Source organism: Lissotriton vulgaris, chromosome 7 (genome assembly GCF_964263255.1).
Source record: "Lissotriton vulgaris chromosome 7, aLisVul1.2, whole genome shotgun sequence".
NCBI classification, from domain to species: Eukaryota; Metazoa; Chordata; class Amphibia; order Caudata; family Salamandridae; genus Lissotriton; species Lissotriton vulgaris.
The window spans coordinates 995,118,662-995,133,479 of record NC_141695.1 but is presented as its reverse complement, the minus strand read 5'-3'; the positions used below and the strand labels follow the sequence as shown (position 1 = coordinate 995,133,479).

Genomic DNA, 14,818 nt, shown 5'->3' with positions numbered 1-14,818 from the left:
AGTTCATGGGAATCAGGTTCAGAATGGTGGATTTGTGCAAACACAGAGAAATAATATAGTACAGACACAGCAGGTACAGAAAATTCAGAACCCCAATGTGCCCCAAGCCAAAGTGATGCAGGTCACACAAGCCTCAATTGCAGAACAAAATATCAATGTCCAGAGATACAATGCAAATCAAATTCCCAATGGAAACACCAATCCCTTTGTGGATCAGGGTACATCTCAATAGTACTCCCTGATTCAGACAGATGATAAATTCAGCTCACACCTGTTGCAATGGAGGCGCCTGATTGGGGAGGAGGATTGCATACTTTGCGCAGCCTTAGAGATAGACCAGAGTGGTCCATACGTGGATGGTGCGGTAAATGGAAATCCTGTTTCATTCCTAATTAACACAAGTGCTACCCGCACTACTGTGAGAAAAGCGGAGGTTCCCAACCTACCCCTCTCAAGAGAAAGAATCCAAGTTGTAGGATTCACAAATAAACAACTAACTAGTCCAGTTTCAGAAGCAATAGCTGTCAAGATAGGATCCTTTAAGGACAATCACTGATTTGTGGTGTGTAATTCACGTACTGTAAATCTGCTTGGATGAGATCTCTTGTGCAAGCTGAATTGTTCCATTTACTGTACCCCAAATGGCATCGAGACACAAAGAGGACTTTGCCTTTAAAATTGTCAGACAATGAGCAGAAATTTGAATGTTCTTTAAGTTGAGAAAAGTTATTTCCTCCCAGAATTGAGCGACTCACGGCTACCTGCAATCTGGGACTTTTCAGGTAAAGACATCAGAATTGTCAAACCGATCCATCATTACAGTGAAGCCAAATGCTGAGCCCCCAAGAATCCCACAATATAGTTTGAACTCTGACACTGTTGCTGGGATTACTCCTGTGATTGACTCAGTGATTGAGCAAGGCATTCTGCAAGAGATAATGGGGAGTCAATGTAATTCGACGATCATGGGTTTACAGAAGCTCAATGCAAGTACCGCATCATTCAGGACCTGTGAAAGGTGAATTCCATAGTTGTTCATTGCTCTCCTGTGCTACCGATATTCATCTGTGATTTGGTTCAGAGACAATGTGAGGCCAAGTGATTCTCTGTCATTGATTGATGCCAAGCCTTGTTCTCCATACCATTGCACAAGGCTAGCCAGTTCCTTTTCGCATCGACAGGCATATTTTAGCATGGTGCCGAGTCCCACATGGGTATAAGGAGAGTCCATTTATTTTTAATCAGATACTCAAAAAGAATGTAGAGTCCTTAGTGATGCCCTATCACTCAGTCCTAGTTGGTGGTGTCAAATACACAGGAGGCTTGCAACAAGACACAATTGTTCTATTGAACCACTTAGCTGAGAATTCAACATAAAATATTCCCTATCAAATTGCAGCTCTGTAAGGAAGAAATCCTGTATCTAGGACATTACGTTGAGAAAGGAGCAAGAAAGGTGTCTCCAGAGAGAATCACAACGAATTAGAAAACGAATCCACCAACAACACAGAGAGCTGAAAATGTACTTGGGAATGGTGGGCTACTGTTGACAGCAGATTCCTAACTGTTACCTGATGGCAATGCCTTTACAGAGGCTGACACACAAAGATGTGTCAGATCCAGTACCATGGGATGACAGTTGCATGTGTGCCTTCTCAGAGCTGAGAAAATGTCTCTGCCACGCCCGGTACTGGGAATGCCTTATTATAATAAATGATTTGCTTTGTTTTGAAGTGAGAGAGAGGACTATGTTCTTTCAGTGCTAACCCAGATGCATGGCAATGCATTATGATCAGTGCATATTTTTCTGCTACACTTGACCCACTAGCTCGGGACTTGCCTGGTTGTCTTAAAGCTGTTGCTTCAACTAGCGTTAGCATTGAGCAGTGCAAAAGCATTGTTATGGGCCACCCCTTGACTGTTGTTGTCCCCCACTCGGCTGAAGTGCTTTTCACTCATACTCAAACACAATAACTCACCAATAGTGGACTTACCAAGTATGAGCAAGTCAATCATGGTGCCGAAAATCTTCCCTTGAGAAGGTGTACTGTCCTGAACCCTGCTACATCACGGCCCCTTCCTGGAATTGAGGTTGTTGGGGGAGAAATGGAACATGATTGTGTTGATGTTACTGAGCTATGCACCAAACCACACCCTGATATGCAAAATGTGCCACTACCTGAATCAGATTATGTGCTGTTTGTTGATGGTTCTTGCCTACAAGATCATGAAGGAAACTTGAGGGCTTCCTATGAAGTCTGTACTGTCTGAGATGTGGTTGAAGCTTCATTGAGTGTTTTCAGCACAATTGGGAGACATGATTGCTCTTACTGGGCATGCTGTGTTTCACACCAGCTGAGAGTGACTATTTTCATTGATAGTCAGTATGGATTTGGTATGGTGTATGACTTTGGGCAGTTGTGGTGCAACACAGATTTATGACCTCTTTGGGGTCACCAATCCATAATGGGGAAAGCGTGAAGAACTTTCTTCAGGCTTTGCAAACGTCTGCCCAAATTGCAGTAGTGAAATGTGCCGCTCATAGACAAGGCAATGACTGTGACTGTGGGTAACCGATATGCTGATGAGTCAGCTAGGTACTGCTTACTGAATTTGTGCACCTTTAATATGGAATACGTCAATGAAAATTCAGATGCGACATATTGGAATCGGTTGTCTACAGGTGATACATGGGAGGAAGTTAAGAGATTACAGGAAGAAGTGTCCGAAGCAGAACAGCAAGGTTGAGTCAGAGCAGGTTGTGTCTAAATAGTTGAGGACGATATTTGTGTTTCAGGAGATGGAAAAACTGTACTGCCATATAGCTTGTTGCCTCCAACAGTGTGACATTATCAAGGACCTGCAGGTGTAGGGAGAGATGCCTCTTAAGGCAAACGTGGTTTCATCCTAGATTCAGATTGATGGCTTAAAGTTTGTGTAACAGGTGTGTTGTATGCCATCAGAAGAATGTAGGCAGAAGAACAGCAGTAACACGGAGTCATATAGGGAGACCAGGAGGCCCCTTAAACAGGATGCAACTGGAACTCATTGAAGCGCCAGTATGCAATGGTCTAAGGTATGTCCTAGGGATTGTTTGCATCTTTTCACAGTGGGTTGAAGCTTACCCGACAAGGAGAAATGACAGTCTCACAGTAGGAAAGTTGATACCGTGTTTCAGCTACACGACTTCTTTGAAGTCAGGCCGAGGATTATTTTAACAACGAGGTCCTGAAGATATTTTGTGCATCACTACAGGTAGAACAGAAACACCACTGCTCTTATCGACCAGAGGCTTCTGGAATTGTGGAGCAAGTAAACAGCACTATGAAATCCAGGTTGGCCAAAGTGTGTGCATCGACATCTGTGAAATGGTGTGATGCTTTGCCCCTTGCACTGATGAGTCTATGCAGTACTCCAGATAGGAGGACAGCATTGTCCCCCCATGAGATCATCATGGCGAGGACCATGAGACTGCCAGCTGGGCCAGCTAATGTGCTTGAAAAATATTACAGATTACATGGTTCTTGATCACTGCAAAAGACTGGCTGACGTGGTACATTCTGTGTCTCACCAGGTTGGGGAGACTACAACTCAACTGGAGCAGTGCTATTACCTCGGTCCTGGCAACTGGGTAATGGTGAGGAAGCACGTTCACAAGTCGTGCTTGGAGCCTTGGTGGCATGGTCCCTACGAGGTGATTCTGGTCACAAAGATAGCTGTTAAGTGCGGAGTTCTCCCTAACGGGGTACATGTTGCCCTCACTCGCAGAGTCCCATGTCCTCTTGATGATATGATAGCACCTGTTCCTGATGTGCCAATGGTTAGGCAGAGGGAGCAGGTAAGTCAAGTTGTAAGGGACCAGCAAGCTGCTGGGACAACACTTGTTCAGCCTGAGGTGGGTCTGAGAGAGTCAACAGTTGAAGTTGGTAGAGAAGGGTCTCATCCAGTGATGTTGACTGTGCCAGGTTCAGACGCTGGTGAAGAGCATAGTGCAGTTGTAACATGAGTTATACCCTGAAACAGGTGGCCTAGGAGATGAGGAAGAGGGAGGTGCTGTGTCTGTCTGAAGTACACATACCACCCACTATCCTTGAAAATACTCAGGGAGTTGGGCAGAGTGACAATGAGGAAGAAGGACCAAAAGTAAAGAGATCCAAGGGGTACACTGTCAAAGGCACTCTTCTCCTGAATGGGCTTACCGATCAGTCAATGATAGGGAAAGAGCATTTTGCATGGGTTGCCACAACCATTCACATCCAGCTGAGCCTCCTTGAACTGAACCTTGTGGCTGAACTGTGTTTTTTTTAATTGCACTTTCACTAAACAGTTATTTATTCTGGAAGTGATTACTAGTGAGTTTGGACTGCGCATTTACTAGAGACAACCTAACAAGATCCGAAGAGACAATTGAACTTTGCTTTGCTGTTCGTGCAAGTGGAAACTAACTGAAGGTGCTGTGCTGCAAATCTTCTAGCTAATGGCCTGTCACCAGAGAATTACATGTAGATGCTTCTAGAAGAGATTACTCACTGAATTTTTATTCTTAATGAATACGTTGACACTATGGATGCTAGGGATATCTACAAATGTATGCAATTGCCTGCATTGGTTGCCGAAGGGTTCACTTATCATATCCCTTTGATGTATGGAGGTACCTGAAGTTTATTGATGAGCTTATTTAATGGGAAAGGTCATTTTCAATATTATTACTCAAATTATGACTTGTTTTTTTTAGAAGTTCCCGTGGTGAAGCATTTGAATAGACAGCCTGATGCTAAAAATTCTGAGACAATGGGACATTTCTTTAGACCTACCATGATACGGGACACAGCTTACATACATAGACACAATTTAACTTGCATACTATCTGATGTAAAAACGAAATGTATAGGTTCAATAGAAAAAGAGACATCTTGGATAAAGCAAATCATTCAAAGGTTCCACCCTAGGTTAAAGAAAAAAGTGAACACAGAATAATGGGAAACATGGCAGCATTAGCTTTAGATTGGCAACACGGAGGGAAAATTATGCATTCACATAAGAAAATCCACAACTGATACAAACTTCGTAGGGACTAGTGAATGTGACCATACATTTGAAGTTCGAGAAAATTAGGTGTTATATTTAGATGGAGGAGATCCTGTTTTTCCTGGAGTTATTACATTTTTGGGAAAAAGTGCATTCTACATGTTACCCAAGAGATGGTATGGAACATGTTACATGGGGATAGTTTTTTCAAAAATGTATCCTGTGGGAACATTGATGATCTGGCAAGAGATCAGGAGTGATGTGGTTGCATCTTTTTGAGCCAGTGATGAGTCTAGCAACAGAGTGGAGCGAGGCCCTTAGAGGACTCAGGTTAGGCCTGGGTAGTCCAGATAGGGTTGCACAACCACAGTCCAACCTGGGAACCCCTAGAGCTTGTAATGCATGCTAGATGTTGTGGGGGAAAAGTTTTAATTTTCTTAAAATATTCATTTGGTGATTTGCTGATTTGGTGGCAGCACTGATGTGCTTCTGTATGTTGAGATTCTTGTCAAGAGTTATGCCCAGTGATTTTGCAGATTCAAAGATTTTTGGAGTGCAGTTCAGGGCTGTTAGCTCTTTCAACCATTCTTTTATGACCAGACACTGATTTGGTGGGGCGATTAGGAGTTCAGTTTTTTGAGTGATTAGTTTGAGGTGATTGGTTGGCAGCCAATTTTGAGTTTTCTTTAGTGATATATTGAGGGAAATTATGTTTTCTGGGGCGGAGACTTTTAGGTATAGTTGAGTATGTGTACATGTGATAGTAGATGTTGGATGAGCTCAGAATTTCTGTTAGAGGCTCCATGAATAGGTTGAAGAGAGTGGGTGAAAGAGATGAGCACTGTGGGACCCCTAATGTGATTGACGTGGTCTGCAATAATGATTAATCTGGACTCTGAGACCTGTTTTGGAAATGGGAGGAGAACTAGTTAAGGACAAATCCTGTTAGGCCCATACAGTGCTAGACAAATTGTAGGAGAGATTATTGGTGCTTTCATTCCATCTGTAGGAGTGATACTGAACTCACAAAATATTAGAAATGTTCCTACTGTAGTAGACAAACTATCTACTAGTACAGCTGTAGGATTCCTAGTTATAGACACATAAACTGTTGCCATTAGATCGATGATTTTACAGAATTGACTTGCTTTAGATGTCCTTCTCGCAAAAGAGGGCATAGTCTGCCAGATGTTAAAAGTTCAACAATGTTGTAGTTACATTCCAGACGAGAGTATAGACGAGAAGAACTACATTAGCAACATTATTTACCTGAAGAAAGATTTGAAAGGGTTGACAGCAATAGGTGCTTGGGAAGCAATATAGTACGGATGTTCTGCTATAAAACAGATTTAAAAAGAGAAAGAGCTACACCGCCTTTGCTAATCATTTAGAGAAGACTGATCAGTAAGCCGTGGTCCACCGTATCGAAATCCACTGAGAGGTCCAACAAGATCAGATCAGCATTTCCTCCGCTGTCGACCGCGCGTCTAACCTCCTCCATAGCTGTAATCAAGGTGAGCTCCGTGCTGTGCTCACTCCTGAACTCGTACAGGGTAGAATCCAAGACATTATTATTCTTGATAAAAGTAGTCAACTCTTGATTTATACATTGAACCAGGATTTTTGCCGGCAAGGGCAACCAGGAGATAAGGCGGTAATTACTGGGGTCCAGAGAAACCAGGCTGTGTTTTTTTTAAAAACAGAGGCAGAATGGAAGCCTTTTTCAAAATTTGGGGAAATATTTGTGTTCTGAGGACAAGGTTGAAAATGTCAGTGAGTTGCTTTGCAATAAAATCCGAATCTAAGTGAGCTATTCTAGTGGGGCAAGGATCCGCCGAGCAGCCAGCTTTACCATCAATGCATTCAGTTGTTTGCTGAAACACACCAATGACTTCTCCTATAAGAAGGCACTTAATTCCAAGCAGTATAATACCAATTAAGTATGTCCATGTTTCAACTAAAAATGAAATATGAAAGTTGGAGTCTAAAATAAATGTGGGGTGATCAAACCTTTGATTAACAGCAAGACAATAATCTCCTGTCACATTCAGTACCAGCCCTTAGCAGATTCGAAGATTGTGAATCGTGTAACTTAAGTGTTTGTACCCTACAGTAGATAAACAAATCTTGGATACACATGGAAAGTTCCCTGGCATATGATTTCATTGAACTGGCATATAATATCTTCAATTATAACAATATTTATTTTCTGACACCGAATTTGTATGGTCTACTAAATGGTTGAGGTGTTGGGCATTATATTCTGGTATAGTATTGAAAACCGGTGATTTTTCCCAGGCATCATATACTCAATGGACATTGTTCTTGTGGCATAACTATTTGCATCCATTGTTTCTAATTGTTTCACAATTTTCTCATAGGCAAGATCATTAATTGGAGCTACAGAGACATTTTACTCATAGGTACTGTGATGTACCAAGAAGTACTGAATATTTAAAGAGAATCCCTACAGAATATGGCATTTATGACACACACATGGGAACTGTAAAGTGTGATTCATCTTCCCACTTTTATTTCAGTTTTCTTGGGAGAAAGATTTACCCCCAACCTACCACCCCCAAACTAAACTCTCAGGCGAGGGCATGGCCTGGTTGTTGCAGCATGGCAATAGGAATTACAGGGCAAATTTGTTTCAGCACTCAGTGTTATCATGAACCTCTTCTTGAGGGTTATAACTGCAGTGTACTAAAAATAATTGTGTTAACAGAGCCTGCATCAAAAGCAAATATAGATAGGACCTTAACATGTTAAGTTCCTATGAATGTGGTTCAACCAAGTGTAGAATGTACATAAGCGGTGTGTGGGCTGGTCCGTTGAGTGAGGGACACAAAGATGCAAGGCAGGTACTTTTCAGCATAAATTTAAGAGAGGAAGGATATTCCTTTCCTCAGACTGCCGAGTGGCAGGACGCAATCCATAGGAATCTGCCTAGAAGGAACAGAGGATGGGGATAAAAAAATGAATTCTAATCAAATCCAAAAAGTATACAGAAAAAAAGGAGCGGCTTGATTTTCTGGGACCATTTGACATGGAAGAGACAGAGTGACAAAATGTGTCATGGCTCAAAGATAAATTGCTTAAGAAAAAGAGAAAGGTTGTGTAATTGATGACTACTAAAAACATGGAAACATCACTACCACTTTTTTTTATTTGAAGATGTGGAATTCACAATAAGAAAAGGTTATTTTATTGAAAATTTCGACAATAAATTTTACTTGCAATACTAAAAATAAGAAACAGTTATTTCTTATGAAAATGAATCAGTGGTTAAATTCAGCAGTTATTATAAATGGTTCAATATCAGTTATTCATTACCCCATGGTAACTGATATGATCTAGAAATTATTCCGATTACCATTCATTATGTGACTTACGTTTAGAATATTTATGGCAGTAAAGGGAAGAGATGATATTATAAATCACAAAGCTGGAATCGGGTTCAATTTATTTACATTACCAGGATTCCATACGTACCAGCTCTCTTCTGTGGTTAAGGTGCTTCTGCTGTCCCCCAATCTCTTCTCTACAGCTTCCAGTTCCACAGCAGTCTGTTCCAAAAGTGCGCACACAGAGTCCTTTACAGCAAACAAAATACAGGGGAATTTTACTTTCCACAATTTGGAGAGACAATCCTACTTCTTTCAAAATATTTTGGATTAGTTTAATACTTTGTTTTTAAAAACAAACACTGCCCACTTCTCATATACGCAAAAACAACAGTTGATGGACAGAATGCAGAACAATGTCATACATTCACCCCAGTACAGAGATCTGGGCCTAAATCCATCGTTTTTTTGCACTCCACACCACCCCAGTTCAGACATGGCCATATGCAAACCAGCCTTGACCCTGTGCCTCATGGGAATAGTCCAGCCCGAACTGCTAAGCCATGTCTTTCCTTGACCGGAATCAAGCATCCTGGGATCGGTTTCTGGCTATCAGCCGTCTTCAGCCAGGATAGCTTGACTCCAGTGGTGTGGAGAGTATGGGACTCACATCTGAGCATACCCATCCCACTCGGGGTGACAAATGCAAAAACAACAGTTTGCCACTGGATTCAAGCAAGCCGGGCTGAATACGACTGAAATGCCAGAAACCGGTCCTCGGAAGCTTGTTTCTGGTCCAGGGAAGGCATGGCTTGGCAGTTCGGGCTGGACTGTTCCCATGAGGCACAGGGTCAGACTGATTTGCATATGGCCATGTCTGAACTGGGGTGGCAGAGTGGGCTAAAGAACGGTGATGGATTAAACCCAGATCTGTTGACTGGGTGTGAGTGTTTGATTGGTTCAGATGCTCCGTGCATCACCACCCCCTTTTGTACCGCTTTTGGCCGCCATAAGTTGGCAGGCTATGCTCAGACGTGAGTCCCTTGCTCACTTTGCCACTGGATTCAAGCAAGCCGGGCTGAGGATGGCTGAAATGCCAGAAACCGGTCCTCGGAAGCTTGTTTCTGGTCCAGGGAAGGCATGGCTTGGCAGTTCGGGCTGGACTGTTCCCATGAGGCACAGGGTCAGACTGATTTGCATATGGCCATGTCTGAACTGGGGTGGCAGAGTGGGCTAAAGAAAGGTGATGGATTAAACCCAGATCTGTTGACTCTGTGTGAGTGTTTGATTGGTTCAGATGCTCCGTCCATCACCACCCCCTTTTGTACCGCTACTCATATACAGCATTCTGATACCTTTGAGTCATATAGGCGCTTTATAGGACTCTTAAATAAAATAAATAAAAATATCTTCAAAGCATCCCACCTGTTTTTTGACACAATTTTCTTTAGAATGGCCCTTACACTATTACAACAATTTACTTAAGAGTCTGAGCAATGTAAGAAGACAACCATAGCTGATAAGTTAGCTGAGCATGCAGAATGTCCATTGCAGCCTTCTGTATGTAACTTGCAAGTGACAAGTTTGAATACCAACATTACACATTCTTCAATATTCCTGTCTCTCTCCTTTGTTTACTAATCATCTCCTTTAACCTCCTCCTGAAAGAAAAACTATGCAATAAACATATTCTTGACCTGAAACTTACATAATCTATTCAATTTGATCCTGTAAGTTTGACTATTCATAATTATGTCAGACTTCTGGTGAAATATAGCTTTTCTCTTGCTAAGATCAGGCATGTTATGAATGTTATGCATTTGGTCTAAAACAGAGTACAGTACCAATGGACTCCCTTATCAACACCCATCATTTGGCCTCTCCACTCATTTTCTCTGACCAGTCTCCCTCTGAGTATAAAGGAATCTGTAATATATGGCTGATCCTAATATCAAGGCCAGAAATAGTGGGACAGTAACACACTTTCATGACCTTCTGTTCCAACACCTTATAAGAATTAATAAGGCTTTTTTTTGTTTGAATATCTTTTATTGGTTTTTCTGGTATGTTGCTCACAATACATAATACTCAATATCCAAAATAACATTGTGTCAGTACTTCACATAACCATATTAGGACATTCGTATGGTTGACAGTTAGCCACAACGCCTATGTACACGCATTCTATCATAGCTAACAGATGCGTATCTGAGTGCTCGTCCTCAGAGAAGTCTCTCATCATAGAAATGGTCTGCCTCTTCGGGGATGGGGAAGAAAAGGAAAATGGCAAATAGAAAGTAAAAGTGTGAAGACCTGTCCAGGATCAATGCAGTATAGGAAAGTCCAAGGCGCAGTGCCAACAAGGAGCTACGTGAAGAAATATAAACTGCTGTGGCTATATGGTAAAGTGTCTAATCCTTCTATCCGCCACAGTGTTGGGTGATACAACATCAAAATTATTATTCTGCTTACGTGTCTCCAGCAATCTACATCATTGTACAGTTGGAAGTCGGAGTATTGATAATATGCAGTAGCAACAGCTAAATAAAGGTAAGAGAGAATATATATACATCTTGATATTAAGAACATTAAAACTAATTTCCCAACGAAACAACAGCGGGACACTGAACATGAAAGAATAACAAAATATAAAATAAAAAAGTGGGTCCGTAATTAAAAATGAAAACAAGTTACTTACCTGTAACTTTGGTTCCCCAGTATTGGTAACTTTCATAGATTCCCATGCTTTGTATCATTCCCCGTCGTCGGAATGGGAGCCTCGGTAAATAGAAAATACCATAGTAATAAGCACAAAGTGAAAAAATAGGCCTAGGCCTCATCTCATTTTGTAGCTTATCCACCTCTTTTTGTAAAAGAGACCAAAATTCTGCAGTAGCCAATCAGAGCAGCCTCACCCCATAGAACCTTCCTGAGAGAAGCTCAGAGCCTCAGATTTTCGTAGCCATTGTGAACAGCTAACCACCAAGACCAGAAGACTGAGCTTTCCCAGGGGAGGTGGGTGGGCGCATGGGAATCTATGAAAGTTACCAATACTGGGGAACCAAAGTTACAGGTAAGTAACTTGTTTTCTTGCCCCAGTATTGGAACTTTCATAGATTCCCATGCTTTGTATCAGAGTAACCAGCAGTAAACAGAAAACGCATATTTTGCCACATATGAACCTGAAAATGTGATACATCTCTGATCAGAAAAGCAGAACACATTAGGATCATAAAATACGACAAGAACACAGCAATACAAAATATGCGAATAGGAAGGCGGGATAGAAAAGGAAAGCTCACCGACTTATTGGAACAGATTCCTCAGAACTGCTTGGCCCACTGCCGCATCCTCCTTCACAGAAGAATCCAAACAGTAGTGGCGGGTGAAGGTGTGGACACTGCTCCACGTTGCTGCCCTGCAAATGTCCTTGATAGGGACTCCTGCGAATAGAGCCGCAGAAGAAGCCATTGATCTGGTGGAGTGAGCACGAACTGCTCGCTGCAGAGGTTTCCCAGCCGCCTGGTGGCCAAATTGTATAGCACTGGAAATCCAACGGGAAATACAAGCTTTAGAAACTGGACAACCCTTGCGTGGAGCACTGAAGGAAACAAAGAGCTGTGAAGACTTCCTGAAATATTTCGTTCGTTCCAGGTAGAATTTCAGGCATCTGTGAATGTCCAGAGAGTGCAAAGTTCTTTCCGCGGGTGTAGAAGGCTTTGGAAAGAATGGTTTCAGGACTACCGGCTCATTTAGGTGGAATTCCGAGGGTACCTTCGGGATAAACTTAGGATTTGTTCGAAGAATCAGAACATTATTCTTAAACTGGAGAAATGGTTCCTCAATCGTGAAAGCTTGGAGCTCACTTACTCTTCGAGCCGATGTCAGGGCCAAGAGAAGAGCCAGTTTCCAGGAAAGAAACTTAAGGTCAGACTTATGAACAGGCTCAAAAGGGGCTTTCATGAGAGATGACAAAACCAGATTCAAATGCCAGGCCGGTAGTGGCGGCCGGACCGGAGGAAAGACCCTGAATAAACCCTTCAGGAACTGTTTGATAATCCTCGCTGACCATAGGGAAGGACCTGAAGATGAACGTCTGAATCTAGAGATGGCTGCCAGATGGACTTTTACAGAAGATGGAGCCAATCCAGATTTCGCCAATCAAAGTATGTAAGGCAAGAGTTTGTGCGGAGAAGAAGTATATGGGTGTAACCCTTCCTTCCGGCACCAAACACAGAATCTCTTCCATTTAGCACGATAAGTCTTGTTGGTACTAGGGGCTCGAGCCTGAGCCAGAATGTCTCTACATTCCCCTGAGAGATCTAAACCTTGGAACTCTCTGAACTCAGGAGCCACGCTGTCAATCGCAGTGACTTCAAGTCCGGATGTAGAACCTGTCCGTGAGACATCGTTAGTAAAGTTGGAACAGGATGCAGGAGAACTGGCTGGTCCTGGGAGAGGAGAAGAAGTTCCGAGTACCAAAATTGTCTGGGCCATGCTGGAGCGATCAGAATCATCCTGCACGGTTCCACCTTGAGTTTGCTGATCAACCTCGGAATCAGTGGAATGGAGGAAAGGCGTAAACAAAGGCGCCTGACCAGGCAATCAAAAGCGCATTCCCCAAGGATTCCCGATGGTGAACCCTGCTTGCGAAGGACAGGCATTTGGCGTTCTGGGGAGTCGCAAACAGGTCGATGGATGGTGTCCCCCATCGTGCAAAGAGTTCCTCCAGAACTGTTTGATCCAGTTCCCACTCATGAGAGACTGTTCTCTGGCGACTCAAAGCGTCTGCCTTGACATTGAGTGTCCCCGCTAGATGTTCCGCTGAGAGGGATACATTGTTCTGGATTAACCAATTCCACAGCGTCTGGGCTTCCTTGGAGAGGGTGGAGGATCTTGTTCCGCCCTGTTTGTTTATGTAGTGCATGGCTGTGGTGTTGTCCGTACGAACCAGCACTGCACGGTTGCGAATCCTCGGAAGAAAAGCTTGCAGAGCCAAACGGATCGCGAGAAGTTCCAGGAGGTTGATATGGAACTTGCTCTGTATTGGACTCCAATGACCGCTGATCTTTAGCTCTTGGAGGACCGCTCCCCATCCTTCCATGGAAGCATCCGTTGTTAAAATAAGGGGAGATGGTGGAAGTCGGAACGACAATCCCTTGGAAAGATTGTCTTTCAACAACCACCAGCTGCCTGCTTTCCTCATTTCCTGGGTAACGACAATCCTGTCGTCGAAGGATCCTGTGACCTGCCGCCACTGTCTGTCCAATTGCTCTTGTAGTGGACGCATCCTGAGCCTGCAGTGCGGAACTAAAGGTATGCAAGATGAAATCGATCTGAGAAGCGATTTGTACCTGCGGACTGTCAGTGACTTTCGAGATTGGAGAAGACGAGCTGAACACATTAGCTTGTTCTGGCGTTCCTCCGATGGGAGGGCTAAGCAGCTGTCTGTGTTCAGGATGGCCCCTAGGAACCTCGCTCACTTGGATGGGCATAGAACCGATTTTTCCCTGTTGAGTCGAAGACCTAGTCGCTCGAACAGATCTTTGCATGTCCGTACTGCATTGGACGCTTCTAGAACAGATGGAGCCTTTAGCAGCCAATCGTCCAGGTATGGAAATACTTGAATTGCCTGCTTCCTGAGAAAAGCTGCCACCGGAGCCAGAATCTTTGTGAAGATCCGCGGGGCGGACCGTAGACCAAATGGCAGTACTTTGAATTGAAAGTGGCTCTTGCCCACTGTAAATCGTAGATATTGCCTGTGAGCTGGATGAATTGGAACGTGGAAGTAGGCGTCTTCCAAATCTAGGGTCGCCATATAATCCCCTGGATCGAGCAGACGAAGGATGTCTTGAAGAGTGACCACCCTGAAGGACAACTTCACGAGATAAGTGTTGAGCTGCCGTAGATCTAAAATTGGACGCCACTTGTCCTTTGTCTTCCGAACCAGGAAGAACCTGGAATAGAACCCTTTCCCCTTCTGCGAAAGGGGTACAGGCTCTACCGCCCCCTTGGTGAAAAGTTGGTGGGCTTCGAGATGAAGGAGCCTGAGATGTTTGGGAGGGAAGGCATCCGGCGCTCTCGTTGGAGGAAGGTCTTGAAACTCCAATGTGTGTCCTTCTCTGACAATCTGTAGGACCCACTGATCCGATGTAATAATCATCCAGTTGTTTAGGCAATGGGCAATCCTGCCCCCCACTGATGTGAATGAGGGAACAGGAACAGTGGAAAGAGCCACCTGGCCGCTATTGTTTCCTGGTGTTGTCTCTTCTTTGCTGCCCCTGACGTCCTTTAGGCTGCTGGCGAGAGAAAGAACCTCTTTGAGAGTATTGAGGCTTATACGTCTGGCTGGACTGTGCTCCAGAAGAGTAGCGATTTTGATTTCCTCCACGATAAGAAGAAAAACCTCTACCTCTAGCCCCCCTGAAAGGCACTTTATGATA

General features: G+C 43.5%; 1 protein-coding gene across 1 annotated transcript in view; it reads right to left on the bottom strand.

Moving 5' to 3' along the window:
• Positions 1 to 14,818, bottom strand: part of WWC1 (WW and C2 domain containing 1) — a 370,240-nt gene that overhangs the window by 44,509 nt on the left and 310,913 nt on the right. Inside the window, exon 17 of the mRNA XM_086931411.1 lies at positions 8,524 to 8,624. Within this exon, the coding sequence (XP_086787537.1) occupies positions 8,524 to 8,624 (101 nt within the window). The remainder of the gene's footprint in view (positions 1 to 8,523; positions 8,625 to 14,818) is intronic.